This window comes from Falco peregrinus, chromosome 6 (genome assembly GCF_023634155.1).
Source record: "Falco peregrinus isolate bFalPer1 chromosome 6, bFalPer1.pri, whole genome shotgun sequence".
Lineage (NCBI taxonomy): Eukaryota > Metazoa > Chordata > Aves > Falconiformes > Falconidae > Falco > Falco peregrinus.
In genome coordinates, this window is record NC_073726.1 from 3,226,933 (window position 1) to 3,252,141 (window position 25,209).

At 43.6% G+C, this 25,209-nt stretch overlaps 1 protein-coding gene across 2 annotated transcripts in view; it reads left to right on the forward strand.

Annotated features, from left to right (window-relative positions):
* Positions 1-25,209, forward strand: part of GRAMD4 (GRAM domain containing 4) — an 84,960-nt gene that overhangs the window by 4,883 nt on the left and 54,868 nt on the right. For both annotated transcript variants that reach the window (XM_005242311.4, XM_055807925.1), the window contains exon 2: positions 21,278-21,488. In XM_005242311.4, the coding sequence (XP_005242368.1) occupies positions 21,327-21,488 (162 nt within the window). In that variant the 5' untranslated portion in view covers positions 21,278-21,326. The remainder of the gene's footprint in view (positions 1-21,277; positions 21,489-25,209) is intronic.

A 25,209-nucleotide genomic window follows, 5' to 3' on the forward strand; every position in this document is an offset into this window, starting at 1 on the left:
ATCGTAATGGAAACTGGAATCCTGTTTAGTTGCAGGTTCTTACAAATCCCAAGTGAATGCAGCAAGTTCTTTCTCTTGGTCTGTGAAGAACATATCACCTGGTTCTAGATACACATGCCATCAAGAATGCGTGAATCTTACTGTAAAATTTGTTCTAGGTGTCTCGTCCGTGACTAAAGGGAACTAGTCTTTTTATTTCATGGCATCACATGTTGAGTGGTTGAGGTTGAAGGGGACCTCTGGAGGTCATATGGTCCAATCCCCTGCTCCAGCACGACCGCCTAAAGCAGTTTGCGCAGGCCAAGTCCATATTCCTTTTGACTTTCTCCAAGGATGGAGACTCTGCAACCTCCCTGGGCAACCTGTGCCAGGGCTCAGTCACCCTCACAGTGAAAAAGTGTTTCCTGGTGTTCAGAGGGAACCTCATGTTTTCAGCTTGTGCCTGTTGCCTCTAGTCCTGTCACTGGGCACCACTGAGAAGAGCCCGGCTCCATCTTCTTTGCACCCTCCCTTCAGGTATTTATGTACGTTGTAAAGGTCCCCTGAGCCTTCTTTTCTCCAGGCTGACAGTCCCAGCTCTCTCAGCCTTTTGTCACAGGAGCGATGCTCCAGCCCCTTAGTTGGACTCTCTCCAGTGTGTCCATGTCTGTCTTGTACTGGGGAGCCCGGAACTGGACACAGTACTCCAGCTGTGGCCTTGCATTTCCCAGCGTGCTGTAAAAATAAGAAAAATGTAAATTTTGAGTGGTTTTTTTTTAGGATACAGGTCTGAGAGGTTACTCTGATGCTATAAGACACTGATGCAGCTTCTCCGAGTACTTTTACTTTTCCACAGGAGCTGATGTTCCTTGTTAAAAAACCGCAAATGCTTCAGCTTTTTCCTGATCCCATCTGTGCAGGCTTTGATGACTTCTGGCCTGTGAGTAAGGGATTTATGACTAGATTTGCTGGCTACACATGCCTAGTAAGTATAATCATTAGATGCTGAGTCACATGGGTGCGTGTGCTTCTTGGGGTGTGTTCATATGGACTGCTGTCTGAAACAGAGCTTGTTTCAGTCTTGAGTGAATGCTTGCTCACGTTGGTGAGGGCACATCCTTGCGGTGGGCTGGTTTGGGTCTCCAGCAGCCATCCCATGCTGCATGCTACTCTGTCAGGGCTGACCTGCCTGCTCTGTGGGCACTTCCTACATTACTCTTTCCTTTATGACATGCCTGAAGGCGAGCATCTGTGTATCAGCTAAACTGAGTGAAGTTCAGGTACTTCTTTACCACATCTGTTTTGTATGCTTATAAGGGTAGTTCTGTAGTTGATGTTAAATACAGAATTTGTAAACGGGTTTTATTTTTAGGTCAGCACTTTAGGTGCAGAATAAAATCGTTGTATAATGCTGGTAACACTGGTCATGGAGAGGAGGGGGAGAGGAGAACAAGAAAAAGGCATCAAACACAAATACCACTTAATACTTGGGGTCTTCGTCAAACTCTGTGGGAGGGGACACTCATTTCTTGACCATTGTGTGTAGTTAGTATGACCATTAAGTATATGTGGTTGGTTAAGAAGTTTTTTTTAGTGTTCATAAAGAATGTGGCAAAATTATGTGGGAAAAGAAGGTTACAGTTGCTTGCCTTCTCTGTGTCATAGAATCGTACGGTTTAGGTTGGAAGGGACCTTAAAAATCATCTAGTTCCAACCCCCCTGCCATGGACAGGGACAACTACTAGACCACATTGCTCGAAGACCCATCCAGCCTGGCCTTGAACACTGCCAGGGATGGGGCATCCACGGCTGCTCTGGGCAGCCTGTGCCAGGGGCTCACCACCCTCATAGTGAAGAATTTCTTCCTAATATCTAATAATCTAAATCTACCCTCTTTCAGTTTAAAGCTGTTACTCGTTGCCTTATCACTACATGCCCTTGTAAAAAGCCCCTCTCCAGCTTTCCTGTAGGCCCCCTTTAGGTACTGGGAGGCTGCTGTAAGGCCTCCCCGGAGCCTTCTCTTCTCCAGGCTGAACAACCCCAACTCTTAGCTTGTCTTCATAGGAGAGGTGCTCCCGCCCTGTGATCATCCTCTGGACTCTCTCCAACAGGTCCATGTCCTCCTCCTGCTGGGGGACTCAGAGCTGGACACAGTCCTCCAGGTGGGGTCTCACCAGGGTGGAGTAGAGGGGGGGAATCACCTCCTCTGACCTGCTGGCCACTCTCCTTTTGATGCAGCCCAGGATGCAGTTGGCTTTCTGGGCTGCAAGCACACATTGCCGGGTCATGCTGAGCTTCTTGTCAACCAATACCCAAAAATGTCTAAATGCAATGGTTAATAGACGCATTTGAAATTTCCATAGTACTCCCCCGAAAGTAACTGTAAAACATGAGAGGTCTATACTTATCTTAATTAAAGAGAACAAAGCCATGCACTCCATGCTGGCCTGTTGTATGCAATTAGTGACTGAGTGCAATTAGTTTCCAACTGCTAAAACTGTCTTATCAGAGCTCTTGATAGGACTGTTAGCAGTTTGTATTAGTATCTGGCATTACTGATGCTTGGCATTTTTTACCATGTTGTAAAAGCCACTTGTTCCTTCAGTATTCATTTCAGGTTATCAGGTTACTTACATACAGAGCACTTCAAATTCACTGGTTTGGAAGCTAACCAGTTCTCGGAGACTGAAAATTAGTACCAGGTTTTTCAATGAGGGATACACAAGCATCTTTAGATGCTCAAAGCAGGGCTTATTGCATAACCTGAAGTTCATCATTAGCTTAAATTTTAAAACATGAGTTCTTCAAGTTAGAAATGTGTATGCAAAAGAGATCTTCTTAAAAGAGTTCTAGTTCTAGAACTGTCTTCAGAAAAAAAGTCCTGCAGCCTCTCACTGTAAATTTTACTACTTGAGACTCCACGTTCCTTCTACATTCAGGAAATGGTTTGTGTGTTTTTCCTTCCCTCTCTGGATCTCATCTCTGCATTCCCAGGTGTGCACACTAACTGCATTGTAAAATAACTTGCTGTACTTTTCAAGGTTAGCAGCATGTTGTAATTCCTGGGGCAGTGTAGCCGGGCTACGGAGAGGTGTGTGGATTTATAACAGTCAGTGGTATTTAAGCAGTGTCACAGCTGGCTAAATGTGAATCCTGTAGAGGAGGATCGCTTAATAGTTAGTTTGAAGGCCACACATTGTCCATGATGCTGCCTTAAGAGCCTGACAAGGGGTATCTTTTTCTCCGTCTTGCTTTTGGTAGAGCCAGGTGATGCCTGTAGCTGTACAGCTTCGGGGTCCCTCCTAGTAATGTTAGGACTGATGTGGGTGTCTAAACCCTGTAATTTACTCCACATAGGAGTCTAGGGAGCTGTGTAGTTGTGTGCTTCAGGCACAAACTGCTTCCCCAGACACTCCTGTAGTAGTGGGACCACTACCAGTAGTAGGTTTTGTTCCAGAGGCAACATGTTGCCAGAAACTGGGTGAGTTTACACTTACTGGGTTGGCTGGTGAGGGTGGCGTGCCCAGTTCAAGCCTTGGAGATCTGAGCAGCAGAGAAGAGACTAGTCTGAAAATATCCATAATCTCCTTCTGGGAGTGAAGGGGACAGTAGCCTGGGCACTGAGTGTTTTGTAAGATGCACAACCATTGCAACAAGATACCATATTGCACCAGGAGAAAAAGCCATGTTCAGCCCCCAGAGACAAAGTGCTGTGTACCTTTGGTGTGATGTTCCTTGCACTGAGGTGGTGCTTGGTGAAGATGACTTTGGCTACCTGATTCAGAATCAAGCTTCTGATTCAGAATCTGTAGTCTGGGATTCTATCTCTGAACTCACTCTTGGGTTTGGGGCTTTCTTCGTCTTTCCTTCTGCTCACCTTTTCCCTTGAGAGGCAGGGAGTAATGTGGAGGGAGCTGCCTGCACGTACCATCCTTGAAAATCCTGGCTGCTTCCTCTTGCCGTCTGCAGCCAAGAGGTTTGATTCCCAGCAGCTGTCATCCTGTTTGTGTGGGGCAAAGGTAGCTGTGAAGCGTGGGTCCTGAGAGCAGCATAACATCCAAAGCATCCTTGTGTGACTAATGTTAGGGCCACTTTGGACTGTGGTCATCAGATAGTAGTCTACAAAGCTGGTTTTTACTGTTAAGTTTTGCATTAGCGTGCAAGGATCATGTCTTCGGAAAGAGTAGGAGTTAAGTGGAGTCTGTGTGGCTATGTCCTTTATGTAGTTTGACTTTTCAAAGCATTAAACTACTTCTAGGCGTTAGTCCACTTTGATTCATTTTGTAATTCTTTGCACTTTTGCAGTGCTTTTATCCAAGATCTTCACACTCCTTTTAAAGGCTAATCTACAAAGCAACACAAAAGATATTGCCAAGTGTCTGAGATCACGCTTTGTATGAAAATGTAGCGCAGCTTGGTTTTCTGTAAAACCCTGCATGGTCTCAGCAGCTCTGTGGGATCACCTGGGATCATGCAATGCGGAATGACCTTCCCAGCAAGCTGTGGAGCATCTGGCTGGACACGTTGATCCTTTGAGAGAACTGCCAGCTGCTACAGGGCGCTGTGCTCCCAAGATTTTCTTCAGATGTAAGAGCTTCCTGAAAACTTACAGTAATTAAAAGTAACATCAAGAGTTTGCAAAACGCTGCAGAAAAGAGGAGCGTGGTCTCCTCCAGGTTATGTGGCGCTAGTCCTGTTTTATTTCAGAGAAACATTCTGAATATAAAGCGCTTGATGCCTGTAAAAGGGTCTGGGCCTGTTTTGAAGGGTTTTGTCTTCCCTCCCCAGCAAGGGTGCTTGTAGGACTGGTGAACGCACACACATTTAACAGCTCTTATTTTTACTTTCCGTTATGGGAATAACCAAACAAAGTGGGATAGTTCTGACTTGCCCAGAAGACTGTATTAGGAAATGTTTTTGCAGCAAATACACCTTTTCTAAAGCTACCTCTGCTGCTTTCCTGTTTCTTCCAGTAGCAACCTTTCCCCAGTTTGAGGGCTTTGCCAACAACGATTTCCTCTAATGCTGGATCACTTATCCCTCTACAACAGCACAATGAAAACAAGTGAGGCACAAATACCATTTCTTGGAATATTTTGCAAGAGGAATGTGGAGCTCACTTGGTTTAGCAGTTTCAATTTGCCTGGTGAAGCTCTCTGGCCCTTGGCAACCCTCTGTTAAAGCAGAGCGGGGACAGCATATGCTTTTTGAAGAAGAAACAATGACCAGAATTTTCAGTCCAGTTTTCCTAGTGGAATGAAAGCCTGGCTGTGTGCAGTGTCTGCTTTGGATTTCACTTGGATGCATACGGCTATCCTGGCTGGAGACTATGGGATCTATTCAAAACTCGTTTTCTGTTTTATTGTTAATACTTTGAAAGTGCATAAATATTTATTTCTTTAGAGATAAGCGTTAAGTATTAAGCTGTTGTCTGTGACTCATTAATCTATTGTTGGTGACAGTTTATTTTCTTTGTTAAATCATGGAAAACCTTTCGCTGCAGTTTGTATTCCTTATTGTCTGAAGCAAACTACATCTGTTTATTTTACCCTGGAGGTGGCTTTCTTCTCAGCTGGCTAAAAGTTCATCATAACAGCTGAGAGCTAATATGAAAGTACAGCAGACCTCACTCATTGCACAAAAAATTTCATGTGTGTATTTAACTGTTGAACAATTGCGTTAGATGAGTTTTGGAAACAGTACATGGACTGATACAAAAAAAGAGGGTCAGTTTGATTTAAAGGCGGTGATTTGCTTTTTTTACTTTCTCCTCCCTTTTGAAAAGCTCCAGCTGAGTGTTGGTAGTTACATAGACTGGCATTTTCTAGAGCTTTTTTAAATTCAGTGATTTAGTTGCTGTGAAGGTAATACTGCATTCTTGTAAAAGTCAGAAAAGTAAGTGAAGAGACACATACTTACTGGAAACTGTAAGAAGGGGTTGGACCTTGAAGATGACTGTCTGACCACAGATTGCTCGTTATCTGAAATGGAAGATGAGAAACTGTGTTTAGGAAGCAGATGCATCACTGGTGTTTCAGAATTGTGGAGGAAGTGTCAGACACCAACTCCTGAAGTAGATGAGCTACAAGCATGCAGATTTTCTTTCTTACAGGTTGATAATAATTTGAAATAACTTCTTAAGATTCAACTCTTAAGTTTTTTGCAAAATACAGACATAACTAGTAATGCAAGGATTGTCACTGGGATGAGGGGGGAGAGCAAAGCGCTCTGCCTGGCAAGGTGGAAAGGAAAGCTCGCCTGGTGGCTAGTCTGCTAAAGAAAACACCTTTATTTAAAGGTACTTCATTGCGTGAAGTTTAGTAGTGCTGTCATTCCTGAAGGGAGACAGCTCCTTCTGTCCCCCCATGTGCTGTTGTAGGCACCCTCATGTAGAAAGACCAAGATGAGATGGTCTGACCTCTTCTGTAGCCTCGTTGACTTAGATACCAAATACAGACCTTTTTCTGTGCACGTGTGAGCTCTTAGTCAAAGGTTTTAGGGCTGGTTATGCACAAATCTGATCCAGCTTTCCGATCTTCCTGTCTGTTGTGATTCCTGGGCACCCAGAATCCTTTCCACTTAATGCAAACCAGTCTTCTAGCTCAGAAGAACTTGCTTTCATGTCTTGTGGGTTCTGTGGCTGCCTCCTCTGAAGGAGAGGTGGTAGCAAGGTGTGGTTTTTATTCTGGTTGTGCAGTACAGCTGTTGGAGGCCGGAGGCCTGATGCCTCTGCTGTGCTGTGGGGCATCAAAGCTGAGTGCTGTAGTGCAAACCCGCAACAGTCCTTGATTAAAACCGCTGTTTAGTTGCTGAATAATTTGTACAATCCAATAAATAGAAGGGTCTGGCAGGAATGTCACTAAGGTATGAGCTATCCCTTTGTTGTGTATTTACAGCTTTTCACCCTAAGGACAGCCTGTCCTTTTTAAATTTTTTATTATTTTTTTTTAAACATTGGTGGCAATCATATAAGTAAATCAGAGGTTAGTGGGCCTTCAGTGCTAGCTGGTGGTTCAGTCATGTCCTGCAGTCTTCAGCGTGCTTCTGTGATTAACACAAAAAATATTGGGACTTCCAAGTTCCCATGACTTAGAGAAACTGTGGCTGTTAGAACATTTGTGCATTATAAACAAAAGTGTTGATATCCCCAAACCAGAGTTTGAGCCTGATTGGTAATTAAAGCTTTCAGGATCCTTCTTGAAAAGTGAAATCCATAGTTTGGTTTTTAAAATTCCAAGATTTAAATATGTGAATATTAATGAAGTAATTGGGAATAAGAGCTGGAAGAAGTCCTGGTTCAGAGACTGACAGGAGCATCAAAACTGTTGTGCTCTGCTGTAGTTTCTACTTCTCCCCCCAGATTTTTTAAGGAGTTTTGGGAGGTCTTTTGGAGGTCTGTGAGTGGTCTCTGGGCTTCAGCTTCTGGCTTTGACTTGGAAAAACAAACCATTTCTTAGGAGTGGCTGGCCAGAAAGGTGGGGTCTCTACAGAAACCTCCTTTTTGGACTTAGGAGGCTTTGAAACGGGCACAGCTGAAGTGGTTTTACGGTGGCTTGTGGGGCAGGTGTGTGTGAGCAAGGAATAAATATCCCTACCCTTCCCTTTCCCACCCCAACCATAACTGCTCAGGATGATATACTGTGTGTATGTGGCTCTTTTTCTTAAAGTACTTTGACCTTTGGACCTTAGCATTGCTAACTGAAGTGTCATCATGGCATAAATAAACCCGTCAGCTCAAGTAGTGTAATTCTGGCCCTTGTCCCAGTCTTAGAGACAGACGTAAATGCCATCCTGTAGCTGGCTTTTAAGTTGCTTGGTCTGGTTGAAATGATGACTGAAATAATCTCATTTCTTCTCCCTTGGTTTCTTCACTTCGTTACTAAACTCTCCATCCTGCTATCTTTGTGCTAATTTAAATCTATTTCAAGTCTGAAGGCTCAGCAGTGTGCCAGGTTGCTATTTACTGTCGCTGGATTTTATCATCTTAGCAGCCTGACAGGCTTTGTGGTGTATTTGTGACATTTTGAAGCAAGAAAATACTTTGTCTTGAAACAGACCATGCAAAAGGTATGGTAGATCAGTGTGCTTGTACAGGCTTGGTTAATAAACTGAAGAGCTGATCCATTCACAGTGCAAACAACATTGGATTCATAAGTTACCTCATGTTTGGGATCAAAAAGCCAAACTGGCAGAGATTTTTTTTTTTTTTTCTGCCTCTTCCTTCTGTCCAGTACATCTTGTGTTGAAACATGGTGGAAACGTTAATAATGCCTTTGGGAGAAATGCCACTTAACACATAGCTACACTTTGGTGATGCTGCCAACAGTGGGCCCTCCCTCGGTAGAGGAGGGGAGCTGGGCCGTGGTGCTGTGCCCTGGTTTATTTAAAGACTTGCTGTAAGTTACCTTGTTCCATTTGTTTCAAGCAGCTTCCAAAACGTAGTTGTTGACTCCTGTGTATAATTCTTTTTGGCCATCTGCAGTTTAGAAGGCAACACGCTATAACAAGCACCATTCAAATGTTGATTTCCTACACATATGGCCAAAGAACTGGGCTAGTTTATGGTATTAGCCTCAGCTGGCTGGTTTACTAGTTGGGAGGAGGCTTTGTTTACCTTCCTTACAGACTTACGTAATGCCTTGTTTCTGTGTTTTCTTGAAATTATGGAATTTTTTGTTTAGTTGCATGCAACTCTATGCATGCTTTAAGGAGGGTTCAAAACTGCTCATAGCCTGCATACCTCCATCCTTCCTCCCTATTCCTCTGTCAGCTGTGCATGCAGCCGTGCATGCCGGGCTGCTGAAGGTAGAGAGCCGGGCTGCTCTGCGTGTGTCTGGAGATGAGTGGGTTATGATTGCTGGCCAGAGTTCATTTGCGACAGTGCTGAGTGTCTTGAGTGATGAGTTATTTTGGGTTTGTTTGCAAAATGAAATTGGTTTCATGAACTAATATCATTTGGTAGAAAAGACAAGAATACATGGGAAACTCAACAGGAGCAGTGTATTTTTTTTTTAATTCCCTTTTTGTTTTTTTCTCCCTTTTCTTTCCCTCCTGTGTGTTTCCCTATGACTGTCTAACTCACAGGCTCTGTCATTCTTTCTGAGGTTATTCCACTTCCCAGCATAGACCCGTGCTGTCATCCTGTCTGTAACTGCGGCTGGGGGTGAGCGGATACCCTCTGCTCAGCCTCAGCTCGCTTCTCCACCAGTTGCCTGTTTTTAACTGTCACAACTGCTAAGCACGTGTGGCAGCCTTTTCCTGGGCTGGACTGGTGTCCGTCTTCCATCCTCTAGCTGGAGCAGTCAGCGGTATCACCAAAATCGGCTTTTTTAACAGCAATTGATCCTGTGTACAGAGGTTATTGGGAGAGTATGGAGGAGATGCCCAGACTACATGAGCTTCTTGGAAGAATCAGTTTTAATAAGACTTTCACTTATTTTTGCTGTCCAAAGCACGTGAAAATTAACATGTGAAATGAAAGATCTGTAGTTATGGCAGAATATCCAAGCGGTTTAGTATGCAAAAGAGTTAACTTACAGGATTGTGATTATATTCCTTACAGCCCTTCTAGTTTCTCACAGGACTGGATACTCAGCTGCCTGGTATGGCTATACTAGCTTGGGGTTTGTGGGTTTTGTGTTTGGTTTGTTTTGGTTTTTTTTAAACTCGGGATTACTATTGTAAACGTGGGGACAAAGAACAGATATTCTGCTTACTGAGGGAATGGTGCAGTTGGAAATGTGAGGGAATTGAGGTTTGCTCTGTAAGAGAGATTACCTTGACCAGCAGGGCCTTGGCCTTTCAGCCTAAGCCTACTATTTCACGATGTTAAGAGAAGGCAGTTAAATAGCCAGATTATTTAAACCAGTAATTGCAGTTCAGAAATCAAAACAGTTTTTTGGGTACAGTGATTCAGTTCTGTTTATAGCAAATATGGGAACGGGACTTACATAAAGGGCGGCACTCTGAAGAAATGGAGGGGTCTGCAATACCTAGAGGAAAAGTTTGGTGCTTTCTGGTGTCACGCAACTTCCTCGGCTATTTTCAGGCTCTGCTATGTGGAGAAAAATATCCCTCTCATCTTTTGACAAGCTGTCTGGGTGGGATGAAGGAGGGAGGCTCTTTTCCAGAGTGCCGCTTTCCAGCAGAGCTGCTGTTCACATTTCTGTTGGTCCAGTGGAGGCTTGACCTTGAGGTTTTCACTCTGTGATAAGATTTCAAGGAGTAGTTTACATGACTTTTACAAGCGGCTGTGTGGTTCAGACAGTGCCAGAAATGAAGCTGATGCCCGAAGCCAGACTTACTGTACAAAACTTGCTGTTTCTGTTGTTGTTACTCCTTCATTTCACTTCCTTGGGTAAATTCCTCTTTCATGTGTTATGCAGCATAGCAGTCTTCCACACAGTGTCCTTTTACTTGTTATTTATGCAAGTTTTTACACAGTACTTCATGCCCCTTCATTTAGAAGTTGACATGATGATGAATTACGACACTCCAAACTCGTATAATCCATATAGTGTTTTTATTTTTTTTTTTCTTGCCCTGTCTCTGCTGTGCCTGTAGCACCAACTTCAGGACCATTTTCAGATTTTTGTTGGGAAGAAGGGATAAGGTACAGAATGAGCAACAGCACTGCTTCTTGCATGGAAATATGTGGGACTTGGATTATACACATTCCTTGTAAGCTCAAGGCCAGTATATAGGAAGGAAATAAAAGTTTCGTAATTATAGTGGTAGTTGTAATTGGTATGTGCTAGCTATATCTTGGTAGTTCCTCACGTACCAGCAATGTTGAATTTATTTACCCATGAGGGGAAAAGTTAAAAAACTGTAATACATTACAGTTGTTTTTATGACGGTACAGTGGTTGGAGAGCTAGCTACTGGGGTTTGGTAAAATACTCAATTCCTTCCCTCGGCTGTGTCTGTCATGGCTTTCTGTAGTCAGCACATCTGAAACACTTGGCTTTTGATGTGTTTTATTTTTGCAACATAGGTATTTCAGAGGCTTAACGAATTCTTAGATCAGCATTAGAATAGTTAAAGCTTGCAGGAGCAAGTTGCAAAGTGTTATACACAAAATCACTTCATCCTTGGGAATCTTCTGCTGAAAACTTGCATCTAGATGGTTTCATGATAACTTGTTACTCAGTTACAAAGATGTTCATGTTGGCTTATGCTGAATCGTCTCCTGAAATTGAGGGATGCCCCTCAAAAGAGACCATCTTGCTGTACTCTAGCCCTTAGCCTTGTTCTTAGAGAGGTGCCCCGATAGCTGAACGATGTGGGGAGTATGAACGTGGCCTTGCAGTTGCTTTGTGAGCAGAAAGGTAGGAGAGTTCATTTTATCATTGCACACGTAACACTGCAGTTGCAGGTCTGTGGTCTTTTGCCTGATAGCTTCAGTAACTCCTTCTGTACGGTCTTGCCATGAGTGAAGCCATAATGTGTGGGGAGCTCGGCACCGTGGCGAGGGTGACACGCTCCTCAAACGTGCGAGTTGCCCGCGCGCAGTGCGGTGGGCGCTGGTCAGTGAGGCTGCTCGTCACCTGCGCGCGCCCTGCTCTGCACCATGGAGCACAGGCGCTGCGTGGAGGTCGGCGGAGATTAGTCAGGCTACAGTTGTTAGCTGTGAGCTTTGTCCCGCTTCAGACGCATGCCTCTTTGTTCTCTTCTTTTTAAGTGAATAGCAAGGTGACATCTTTGTTTCATCAAAACCAAAAGTTAAGTCATTCTTCAAAACTAGACCATGTTATATGCCCTTGTTCTGTTTCTGAAGGTTGTGGGGTGAGCTACCAGCAGTCACCCTGAGCAGATGAAATATGTGGCCTCCACTGAGAGTCCTCTCAAGGAGATACCTGCGAGGTCCAAGCCATTCTGCGCACACCTTGGAAGGCTTTTCTCAGTGTGTCTTTCTCTAAGTCTGGATTATGGGTCATTTCCACAGCGTGGTTTGTTTCTGGGTTTTTTGGGGTTTTTTGTGGTTTTTTTTCCTTAGCAGCACCCCCATTCTGTGATCTATCTGTTTATTTGCAGATGATGAACACGTAGTTGAGGTTATGAGTCAGCATCGAACAAGTATAACTGCATTGGTCTCAATAACTTGCCCTTTTTTTACTCGAAGGGGTAAAATTAAACTTCTGCAGGGCTGGCAAGGCTCATACTTTCTAAACAGTTAGCGATCGCCTTCCATAATAAACTTGTTAGTCTGAATAAGATGTTCCATGCTAGTGTGTGTATTTCTGACTTTAAATGTTTATTTTAAAGCAGAGTGTGAAAGGCCAACTGTATTCTGAGTGCTGTGTCAACTTAGGCTTCTTACACTTCCATTTGAACAGTTCAAGAGGAGATGTATGCAGCGACAGCCTCATCTTACCCTGTGTTAGTGGTGCCCCGTCCGTCACCCCCCATGCCTCTTTGTTTTTATAGACAGAAGTTCTGGTGCTGGCTTATGGCAGTCACTTTGCCTGTGCCCCAGTGTCTTATTTGGTCGAAGCCCCACTAGATCTGAGCTGCCTGAGCCCTCTTGTATGGGGAAGCTCTTGCTGAGCTGGTGATGTTCATCTTCCCATCTTCGCCCTCAGCTCGGCTGACTAGTAGACAATATTGAGAGCAAGGAAGCAGATAAAAGCCTCTTGTCAGTGCCAAACTGTGACAAGCTCCTCCCGTATCCCTCAGGGAAGGGACTGAAATTCTGGCGTGGGACTGATCTCTGAAATGTGCCTCATGGCAGCTTCATATACTCTGTCTTTAGGGTGAGGCTTTGCAGTCGTTTAACCTAATTTAAGTGTGGGTGGCTGCTGTAACAGGATGCTTTCTCCCCCAGCCCATGACCAGAACCATTTTCTGTGCAGGGCGCACGACAGCTCTAATAGCCTGTGCAGCCACAAGCGAGGCTGCGTAGCTGTCTGCTCTGATCAGACTGACCTTGCCAGAAAACAAACACAAAAATTAGTTGCATCAGCAACAAGCTGATAAACTGCATGAGTGGTCAAGTGACGTAAAGGCCATGGCAGAAATGGATGGGTTTGCTGCCTTTGGTGTCGACCTGTGATCGAGTGGGCTTGAGGCTTGGCTGGGCTCAGGATGGGTGCGCAGCAGGGGGACGGTGGCGGTGAGGGGGACCCGGTGGGTAGCTGGAAGGGAGAGGTTCACGTGGAGCGCAGTAGGCTTTTAGTACTATCACGACATCCTACCTCTTACGGCAGGATGTCGGCCAGGCAGAGCAGCTGGCAAACACCAGAGCTGAGCAGCTGCTTGCTGCCCTGTGGCTTGGGCTGGTGGCTGCTCCTGCCCGTGCCGGCCGCCGGGCCGCCTCTGCCGGCACAGCCATTTTTGTGCAGGATTTTTGGTGCTGCTCTTATGCCGGCACAGTAAATGTTTCAATTTTTTTCCTCACACGGGTGTCTAGAGGGAAAGATGAGCTTTATCTTCCTGGTTTGGGAGTTAATATTCCCAGTTTTCCGGTTTACAGAGGAGTTAATTTAACAAAGCTTGCTAATTTTCGGTGTCATGATGAAAAAGAGGCGGAGGTTATGCAGGGTGTCGCGTGTTTGCAGCATGGATGTGTTTTTGGAGGTGTGCTGTTTCCAGCGTGATGTTAAGAGTGGGGGATTAAGTACAAACTACAACTCCCACAGCTACTCAGCTGAAATGCTCATGGCCCTCAGTTTCTTTCTTGACACACTGGTATGACACCAGTATAGGTACATGTGTGTGGTTTGGGTTTGGTGGGTTTTTTTGTGAACCCCTCCACCCACCGTTTTCCAGTGATGATGAAGCCAAGGCCCCACCGTTTCAGCTGTGAGGGGTCTGTCCCTAGCAGTGGGAGCAGCAGGTCCCCTTTCTCAGTCCCTCTGTGGTGGGTCACTTGGAGGTGCCACCTCCTCGGGCTTGCCGAGGGGCCTGTCCCCACATGGTTAAGAGATTCAGACCTGTGCAAGGCATCAGCCTAAAACCGCAGGGACTGAGCAGCTCATTGTGGAAACCTCTGCCTTACAATGTCTGCCAAATACGTCCGAAGTGCCCTCTGGCTGAGGCAGGTACAGGAGGAGTCCGGCAGCCCCGTGCTACCCCTGTTCGGTGTCTCCCCTCTTGCCCCAGCCCCTGCTGTCTGCACAGCCGAGCTGACGGTTTTGAGGACAAGTCACTTCTATTGTACAGCCCCGATTTGCCTCCCAGGCAGCTTCATGTTGTGAGCTGGATGACACGTTAGTCTCTTTGGGGGAAAAACATGGTTTTTTAGTGTGATGCACACTCATGAAGCTGCATTATGGTTGCTGTGACAACCTCACCACTGGCAGTCAAGATCGGTGCATCGAACTTCTGTCTCCAGTCCCTGCGGTGTACCGTAGCACATGTTACACTGCTTTCCACTTTCTTTTTTTTTCCCCTCCCCTCCTCCCCCCATTCAGTGGACAATTAAAAATTGTTTCAGACTTGGTGCTTAGTTAATAGCTCCATCTAATCCAGCCTGCAACACTGAAGTACAACTTCCTGCTGGCTCCCAACCCCTGTCAACTGAGTGTTGCTTCTGCCAGCAGTCCATAACGCAGAGGAGGTGATTCTGGTGGGATTACCTTTGTTCATCTCCCTTTAAACTCAAGGGGAAAATAAACCTGAGTTACTAAGCATAATGGTTCTTCATAAGATAGGTATCCCGATAACTTCATCTCGCTTGCAAAAAAACCCAGCAAAGTCTATCACCCTAGTCTATCCCTACCTAGTTTAGTCAATCCCTAGAGTCTTAGGGACTCCTGACCCTGAAAGGGTCGGGAGCTTTTTGTACGTGTTACTCAGAGCCAAAAAGCAGTTTGCTCTGTATATGCATTGCATCATATTATGACCCTGAGGCCAAGGGTGACGTAATTGGAGGAAGGCTTTACCGGGCTGTGATGCTGAGGTGGTGACTGATTTCAGGATGAACCCGTGATGGGTTGAGCATTTTTTGGTTGAGCGTGTTTGCTGATGTCAGAAATCAAGGGCACTTGCACAACGCATGTAACTTTCTTGCTGTTGAGAGTGGTTGTAAGCTGTTCTTGGCCAGTCCAGCTGGATGTTTGGCCCAAAGTATTGTCGTTTCTTAGTGTCCAATGAGAAATGATGACATTCTTAGTACAAGGAACTCAATACATTTTGTAGTCCTGGGTGATACAAGGCTCACGTGGGTGCTGTCCATGGAAGGACTGCATCGGGTGAGGTTTGTGTCCCTTCTGTGTGCTTAAGCGTCTTGTGGAATTGAACTTAATGTAAAGTTTTCTTGAAAGGTGCCAACTTCATCTATGGAGAACCACTCCCTCATGCCTAAGAGGAGACACTATGGGTAAGGTTTGGCTTTCCTCACAGATACGAGCCTTCTGGAGAGCGATTTGGGAGATGTGTGCGCAGGGGAAAGAAAAGCTGAGCAGACAAGGAGCTCTCAAGTGGAATCTGCTGATCTTTCTCTGGTTAGTTTCTTAAATATTAATAACTACAAAATGTTCAGACAGTGACTTGAGATTCTGTCCATTAAAATGAGAAATTGGTGTGTGTGTGGGGGAATTATGTGGCAAGAGGGAACTTTTTGCACAGAGCGGTTTCTAGAGCTGGGCTGCGACTCTGCTTTAGGCTTAGATGTACTCACTGAGGTTTCCCATTTTAATGAGCATGTCCACGAAAGAAACCACACCAGGCTTTGTTTTCAGCATCAGTTGATATATGAACGGCCTGAGTGTATCTTCTTGTGTTCCTGGTCTCCTGTCAGCTCTCTTAGGATAGTATGTAGGAGCATCTCAGTGAAGAAGTAATGAAAACCTAACGTTATCCTCATACTTTCCACTCAGTTTGCACATCCCTTGCTCACAATAATACTGAAACATCCTGGTGTTGACACCATGTCTGTACTTGTTCATTCACACACAGCCTGGCTTTTCTTGGATACCAGAGCTCTTACTCTGGCCTTCTGCAGAAAGATGTTTTGAGACTGAAAGGAGAATGTGAAGGAGGTGGGGTATAAAGATGAGAATTAAGGTTATGCTAGATTTGCTTCAACTGCAATGTAGTCTTCATCTTCCTGAAACACTGTTTTTCTAGCACAAGGAACACAGGTGCTTTGAAGATTACTTTGCTGTGTCATAGTCTTCTGTGGCCTTTTTGACCTGAGATGGAATTAATCCATGATGTTTTAGTGGGGTGGGTTGGTTGGTTGGTTGTTTTTTTTTCCCACCCAGGCTCTGAATGAACGCTTGCTGAGGTGATGCTGTTTGACTTTGTGTAGCAGACTTGCCTTTTGTTAACAGCTAAGGAAAACTGAATTGCTGTGTTGTGAAGCAAAGTCCTTTCTCTGGCAAAGTGCACATGAAGATTTAGATCTTCAATCTCTGCCTGGTCTACCAGGCCTCGCACTCTCATTATTGAGTATGTATTACTGTGTAAAAACTAACTGCAACAGAAAACCAAAACCTATAAGCCACTTGTAGGAGACTCTGGGGCTAGTCAAGGTGGATTTTCAGACAGCAGCGGTGCACTGAGTGCTGCCCTTCCCCGAGTTCCCTCCTCCCTCCTGCATCCCAGCCTCTTCCATGTTCATGCATGAAGAACAGAGCATGGAGGGGGCAGTGGCATGAAGGGTTGGGGGGGATGTCCATAGGAGCAAGTCCCATAACTGAGTCCCTCCAGAACGCACCAGGCAGGCTGCCTCTTGTTCCCTAGAAGCTGGTGGTCTCCTTGCTGAAGGCTTTCTGTAAATGTAGGCAGAAAAAACTCTGCTGGATCTCCTTATGTTTTTTATGTGAAAGTTTGGGAAAACTTGATTTTTCTCTACTTGGTGGAAGTTTGGAATGCATGCGTATGTTGGTTTGGGGTTTGGGTCTTGCTATATTAATTTAAACTGAAGTTATTTGGGGATTAATTGAGCATTTTCATATTGGGTCCAAATAAGGTCACCTCTTCTTTGGCCGTCTGTAAAAGGAATAAAACCTCAGCCTTGAAGGATTTGCTTTAGCAACTAGATATGAATGGCAATTACCCCCCCCCCCCCCCCCCCCCCCCCGCCTTTAAAGATTATTTTAGCTTTGGGGTTTTTTTTAAGTGTGGGAAGTACAGACCTTTTTCACTAACCAAGCCCTGCATACATAAACTGCTGCCTAGTTTTTTGCTAGATGGTTTGGGACTTCATGATAATTTTTACAGGCTGCTGTTTAGTTTTGCTGGTTTGACCTCTGCTACTGCAACAAGAGAAACAAAAGTCATCTTAAAAACCTGGGTGCTTGAATGGTCGGGTATGAAAGCATGTTAATGTAAGGTATCCTTACTGTATTACTACAGAGGACCTGCTAGTATTATTAGTTCTGGCTGAGGTGCACCAAAGTTGGACCTAAATCAGTCTTGCGGAGTCGGCATCTGCCTTACTGTGCTCTGCAGCTCTTCCTGTTTCAGCGCTGAATGTGGGAAAGATGTTCTGTTGCTTACATTAATGGCAGGGTGTTTGTATGCAGAAATAAACCTGATCCGAGAGGATGGATTTGATTTTATTTTCTCAAGGTAATAATTTGCAGGCGTGATAACAGTCTTATTTATAGCTTGTTTATTGTGTGGTAGTGAGAACAATTACTGTCACATGTATGACTGTTCAGAAATGAGAATGTTTACAATGCACGGAGTTAAAATATTTGCATTTTTATTATAACTTCATAGCATTTATTTATGGTTAGTTTGATAGCAGGGGGAAGATGCGGGTATGCATTCCCACTCTGGGCCCAGCATGTTGAGATTGCTGGTATGGGGAGTTACTAGAAACAGAAACTAGAAACATAGCTGAACCAGCTGAGTCCTGGATGTGGATGAGTAGTTGGGAAAGGATGAGAGGATTAATGGCTATGATGGTGAAGCAAGTGTTTTGATACTTAGTTACCCTATTTTACAATAAATCTAATTCTAGATCAGATTCTGGTCTTATATTTTACAAAAGCATCCTCAGGCTTACCTAATTTTTACCCAAGTCACTTGGAATACAAAATCTCTGAGAAGCATTTTTCTGTCAGCCTGAAAGTGCTGAAATGTCACCATATTTATTGATCTTTATCTAAAAAAAGAGTTGCTAGTTTGAAGAGCAGGCTGCTGACATAAAAAGCCTGTCTTAGATCGTGCATTTGGCTGCAGGCCAGATAATGAGTTTCTATAGGAGCTTGTTGGCAAGCTTAGGTTTTTGCTTAGGTTAATCTAATGTAGCTGTAAGTAATCTGGGAGCCTGGTACATGCGAAACAATTTTTAGAAAATATGATCTTATTATTTTTAAATTATAACTGAGCAGATACTTTTATATAACGGCTTCTTGTACTTTGAGCACTTAAGAAAAGGCCTGGGAACATGATCTTTACTATTTCCTCTTTCAATGGTCAACTGACTGAATAATACTTTAAAAATATTTATGCTGATGACATCTCTTTTTGCTAGCCTCTGTGTTACAGAATTTAAGCTGACTCTTCAGTGGATTGATCTGTTAGTGCTTTAAAGAAAGGTTTGCATTTTTAAAAGACCAGGTGGTAACACTCTTAAGGGTAAGTACATCAGTTTTACTAGTAAAAAATACCATAAATGTATTCATGGATACATCTGTTGGTGAGGTTATTCTGTGACCTAGGGCTGACATACATGAACCGTCCGTCCTAGGAGGAGGCTGGAGTTTAGGACTTCATGTTCCCAAACGGTGTCCATCCCCCAAGCAGTTACACCGCTGGGTCTTTTCGCTGGCCTTGTGGGTCTTGCATTCTTTGTTGCCTGAAAGCAAAGCTTGAAGAGTTGGAGATTGCTCTGTCTCAAGACGTTTTTGTTGCCTCTCACTTGCTTTGTGTGGTAAGTGAATGTGAATTCACTCTAAGGATAAAACTGAATTTGGATCTTGAAATGTCCATTGAAATGCTATATATGCCAGGCAATAAGAAGAGGTCCAGATCCAGCCCTGGTTTTTGGGGAATGTTGGGTAAATGTGGCTATGATGGGAGAATGCTGAGGACTCCCTGATTCAGCCCAGGACAGCAGAGCTCATCTGCAGCCTTGAGTTCGCTGCTCCATCCGTAAGAGGGATGGAGAAGGCTTGGAATGAGTGCTTGTCCTTCGTTGGCATGGGCTGATGAGTGCCGACCAGAAAAGGGATAGCACTCTACTATTCTTATTATTTCTTCGCATAGCTGTATCATTAGCAGTGACAGCACAAACGGGGTTTGGTTTACAGCTGCTTCGCCGTAGGTCTGACTTGCATGGTATGTAAAACTGGCTGAACACAGATGGAGATCTTTGAGATGGGAGGGAGCAGGAGACAATTGTGCTGGTGCTTATCGGAGGTTTAAACTTGCCTGATAGCATTTGTTCTTCCGTTGCTATTAATAGTAGAGCCTACAGATATTTCTGGATGTGATAGCTGACAAGTTTCTTCATCAAATAGTCAATGAATGAGCAAGAAGTGTTTCTATTTTAAACTTAACTTTGACGAGTAATAGAACTTCAAAGAAAAGCTCTTCATAGAAAATAACCTTGGGTGTGAGTTACTGCAAGTGATTCTCTTTCAGTGGAAGATTAAACATGGGGCTGCAACTTTAAGCATCTCTGATAAAGGAACAGTTTTGCGGGAGTTTTTGCCAGCTGCACTATAGGGAATTTGTATTAGTTTCAAACTTCTGTGTTTAAGTGAAGGTGCTAATAAATCTTGGCAGAGTTGCAAACTAACGCAGATTTTGAAGGGAGTGATTTGGTTTGAACTTGGTGTCAACAGTCACTGCCAAAGTGTTAGGGTAAGTGGAGAATCCTCAGGGAAAGTTGAAGAGCTCTGTTGGAAGGAGGTTTGTGTTAGGAGGTGAGAGTTGCCTCAAGTGCAAAGGCTGTGGGAGCAAAAGCCTCTTCTTTGTTGCTCTTTATTTACACTCCTGAAGTGACGGATGTCTAAATCTTTTCCTTTTTCATTTCACACCAGAGTCTGGGGTGCTGTGCCATGACTCTAAGTGTATTTTTTAATGAAGAGGAGGACAGTGCTGACCATAGGGGAAAAAAAGATACAAATAGGAACAGGTGCCTCAAAATGTGGACTGCAAAAATCCATTTGGGAGAGCATTGTGGCACCTTCCAAATGACTGCTCTGAGCTGAGGAACAGACTTTGTAAGAGAGAAAATTGTGGCAGGTTTGTTACAAACTGCTAGAGCGCTTGGCTTGCTGGAGTGGCAGGATCAAGGAACGAACTTCTTTAAAAAATGATGGAGCTTGGTTGGGAACTTCGGTGCAGGGTGTGTTACATAGCACTGAGTCAGACTGATCTGGCAGTTCTGGTTTAAATCAGAAATCGTACAGTGCAGTGACTTGGAAAGCTACCATTACAGCGAGTTTACATATATTAATTAAGCGTTTTTCTGTTGTCTTAAAGCAAAATGCTTCTCCCAGTATGATTTAAGGTATAGAATTCAAGTATTGCTCATGTCAAATACTGCCTGTGGAAGTGAAGTGTCCTGGACATTTCTCGTTCCTCTGGATGCTGTGGCACCTGCACAGTCTGCAAAAGTACTGGCTGTGCTGTTTCTCTTACAGTAAAGTTTTGGTTGTACTAGTTTTAAAAAATTGTGAAAACATCACTGATAAAGTGATTCTCCTTTCTGTCTCAAAGGGAGTAATAGAAATCCAGTGAAGGGCATACAAAATTGTCAATAGTGGTGATTTTAAGGATTTTGGCAGTGCATTTGAATGTGTGTTATGATCAATTTCAACAATCTCTAGTTTTTGGTGGCGTCTTCTGCATGGCGTCTGTCTGGCGGCTTTCTTCAATAAACCTTTGGTACTTTCTGTTTTCTTAGCCCAAAGCAGTAGAGAGATATGAGAGCCTCCTTACTTTCTTGCTGCAGTTTTTCTGGGAATTTAAAGATCGGTTGTGAGGCTTAGTGGATTTTCATGTCTTTGATTAGAAATATCAGTGAGCTGAAGAATGAGGACTTTTCAGCCAGACTTTTTTTTGTTTCAAGTAACCTGTTAGGAACTGACTTCCTAATCTTTCTCTGGAGTCCAGGTTGTTAGCTTGTGCCCATTCTGACTTGCTTTAAAAATAGCCATGAGAAAGAGGCCATAATAGTGTGGGAAGGTGGTAAATCATCAACTACTGAAAAACAAACCATGCATCTGTTACACTGTGGAAAAAAATGTCTGTTAAAAAGCTGCAGCATGTTTTTCCTCCAGTGGCAGAAGGCCCTTGAAAGATGGTTAGAAGTAGTTAGCGATTAGAATGTGTGCATTTAGGTTTATTGTAAGCTTTCTAAAGCTCTCTTGATGTCTTGTTTCTTGCAGAGACTCCAACCGTCATGTTAAGGTAAAGCAGAAAAGTGCAGTGCTGAACATGCTAAAGAAGTTGGACAAAATAAGGTTCAGAGGTCACAAGAGAGATGAGTTCCTTGATTTAGCAGAGTCTCCAAATGCTTCAGACACTGAATGTGGAGATGAAATCCCGGTGAAAATACCTCGAACGTCAACTCGAGACAATGAAGAGCTGAGAGACCCTGTAAGTGCTTGATTTAAGTATCATTATATTATGCTACATAGTTGTCAGGCAGAACATTAACAGGAATTAACAATTCTTTGTCCCTATGTTTTGGATTTAACACAAGGCTTCCATTTTGTGGAAAGATCGATTTATTTCTTAGTATTAGGGTCCCCTGTCCCTGCTATTAATTTTAGGTGTTGTGGGTTGACAGGTTGTTAACCTAGGCTGTGCTTCTGAATGCTGTCTGGTTTTTATTTGTTGAATTACTAATGAACACATCTGAAGGAAAGACTTCTATTCAGTCTGAGGAGCTCAGATCTGCTCAAATGAAGGGAGAAGAAACAGGACTTCTGGTGACTTCATTGGAGTTAGAGGGTCACACCACCCTGTTCTTGGCTGCAGTGTTGTATCCAGTAGTGCTTCCATGCTATAGAGCGAAACTAAACCTATGCAGGAGGTGCTAAAAATTTTTGGTGCTTGTAAGCCGGAGCACCCATATGTTTTTAAAAGACACTGTTGCAGGAAAAGTTAAGTAGTGGTTAAGAAGAAAAAATCCTGCTTTAACTGTTCAAAAATGGCTGTGGATCCTTGAGCTTGGCGTGCTACAATCTAAATTAAGATTTATCCATTTAAGTGTATTCTAGAATGTGACTTGGAAGTCAGAATTTGTACAACTCTCTATATAGAAACTCACCGTGCAGGTTTTATCCCCAAAATGTGGTCACGCTGTTGTCTGAAAGCTCATTTCTAGAAGCACAAGGCTTGCTCACTGCAAGTTTTAAACTAAAAGACTTCAAACCGCATATGCTTAAGTGTCTCGTTTGGGATTGGCATCTTGTATCCTGTTCTGTAGCTATTAGGTTTTTTAAATTTAAATGGGTTTGTATGGTATCACATACAGTCCTGCTTATATGGAGCTCTTTTGCCCATTGTTTTTGTTTTTGTTTTTCCCTATGATCATGGAACAAATGAGGAGTAGTCACAGAGCATTTTTCAGTAACAAAAATATTTTCGGTCTATTGTATGCAAATCCTCAACTTGCTCAGACAAGGAAGTCTGTTGAATGCCTTTCCTTTGCTATTAGTCTACTGAAGACATCTGTCATTTGTTAAGATGCACATATTGTGTATACTGGGACAAATCTGTGCTGCTGCCTTTCCAACATGGTATTTTTTGAGTTTTTTGTAGGTAAATACTGCTTTATTTTCATTAAACTCAAGGCATTGTATTTATGTGTAGAGAGCAGGGAATACCTTTTGTATCTAATCAGAAGAATCTGGATGGCAGAGCTGGAAGCTACAGAAAAATTTTTCTTAAACCCTCGATACTATTTTCTGTATTTCTTTAGGGTAGTAGCTCCAGAGTGGTATGGCTGAGGCAATAGCAAGGTAAACCTACAGTTTTGACTAGTTATAAAGCCTTATGGCTACACATCTGCGGTGATGGTCTCCGTTTTCTCAAGTTGGTGAGCTCTCTGCTGAGAAAGTAACTTGAAGAGAAACACTTTTCTTTCTGGTTGATTGCATACCGTTAAGTAGGCTGTTGTGATCCAAGTCCTTGGGATACACTTGAGTGTTGTTCTTTAAAAACGGAGAAAGGGAGAGAGGAAAGCAGCAACAGCATCAGACTTACTGTTGTGCCCTGCTTCTGATGTTTGGGAGCTCCAAACCCAGTGTGATGCTGGGACAACCTAAGAGCAGCAGCTGTGTTACAGACATGTTACAGGCAGAAGCAAAATAAGCAAACGTGTATGAGATCTGATGTATAAAGGCTATGTTTCAGATATGTATAAGTTTGGGGGATTAGCACTTGTCCCTCACAGACATCTGCCCACTAAGTGCTGCTGCCCATCCATAAAATGAAGGGAGAAGAAATAATCCCCTGTGCTGCAGAGGTGCCAGGACTAGAGAAAGTAATGTTTGTGTGTTTAAGTCAATATTAAAATAGTGGCTGAGATCGTGTGAACAGGATGATTCTGAATTATGTCTCTGTTTCTTACTGAGATCATATGGTTAAATTGGCCTGAGCTGTTTTTAATTCAGTGACTCAAACTCAAATCTTGTGTTGCTTATATAGGGTGGTTTTCTTTTATAGGCTCTGTAAGCAATTTAGAATTATACTTTTATTACAATGATCATGAGAAGACCAAGTCTTACTGGATTCTTCCTGTTTAATACCTTTGGGGACTGTTGAAAGCATATAAAAGTCAATGCAAGTCTTGTGTGTAAATTGAAGTTAGGCTGCATGTCTGTTCAGATAGATGGGATCTGTGTTGCTGCACAGTTTCTATTCAAATCTGAGTACAGAACTCCTCATGGGCTTGAAAGAGTAAGATTGGTGGCTTGGAACTGAGCATAGGCATGCAGAATTTGAGTCCTGGTCCCCTTATCTGCGTCTTCGATACACAGATGTCTCTGACTCCACTGTCAGCCATTCCCTTCATAAAGGCTTCGTCTCAGCCCCTCTCTACTTATCCTGCCTCCCCACCCCCCCACCCCCCCTTTTTTTTTTTTTTTTACTTTTTTTCTCAGTCTGGTGTATTAAATCATTACAGAGCCATTAAAGATAGATCTCAGTCTATTAGAAGAACAGTACAGCACAGTCACATGAATGAAAGGCCCTTCTGTACTGTGCCTCAGGGGCACATAGTGCACTTAGAAATGCGCACATTAGGTGCCTCTTCTTTATGCATGTGTCTGAACTTGACAAGCGTATGCAAAAACTTGCCACAAATGGAGGTTTCAGAGTAAAAAGCCTTGTTGTAAAAGCTTGTGATTGCAGACCCCTGACCATCTGCAAAGAGGAGCATCCTCTGTTGCACACCTCCAACAAGTGAACATTCAGTCCCCTGCCACAGATACAGCAGTGGGGCTTAGTCCCAACACTTCACGTCTACTGAAGTAGCATGTGCAAAATTTATGCCCCGCAGAAGGACAGAAGGGGTGGGCAGATGAGGTCATTTGATATTTTTTTATCTTAGAACTGTGAGCTCTACCTATTTAGTTGAAAAATAAACATCCTAACTCATATTGGGTAAAGCACACAGCTAGCTCCTGGTAGGAGGGCCCTGGGATTGGAAGGATTTGTTGTTCTCCTTTGAATTCTCCTTGGTGGTTTCTGAGAGTTTTGTTCAAATGTGTCTTATTCTTAATCTGAACTACTTTGGTCTCAGTTTACAGGCTGGCTGTTTGCTCATGGGGGTACTTTTCCCCCTCTCATTTATGTGCTCTGACTACCAGGTATGTCTGAGGTCTCTGTGGGTACCTGGAGGCTGTGATCAGACCATAGCCAAAACAGCCGTGTTGGTTAACAAATTAACCCTTTGCGAAGCATCTCTTTTGGTTCCTGCATGACTTCCCAGATTTCTTCCTCCCTTCCCTCTTTACCATAGGTGTTTGGTTGCTTTTTTTGTCAAAGCAAAGAGATTCAGCGCTGTATGCAGCACTGTTATTTCTGCACTGTATGATGTTTTGTAAAAACATCACCGTTGTGAAATAGGTAGAGGGGGGTAACATGGTCCGTTCCTGCTTCCTAATAATGAATGTATTAGCATTTGTCTTGTTGAGACATTGGAAATTCAGGTCGTGTTGCTTGCTCAGTAATTAAAGTCCCCTTTATTCGGTGCCATCGTGGTTTCCTATTCTGTAGATACAACATGGATTTCTTCTGGCTAGATGATGATTCAGCACCTAAAAAGGGTTGAAAACATTGCTCTGGCAATTTGATCTGCTGAGATGCA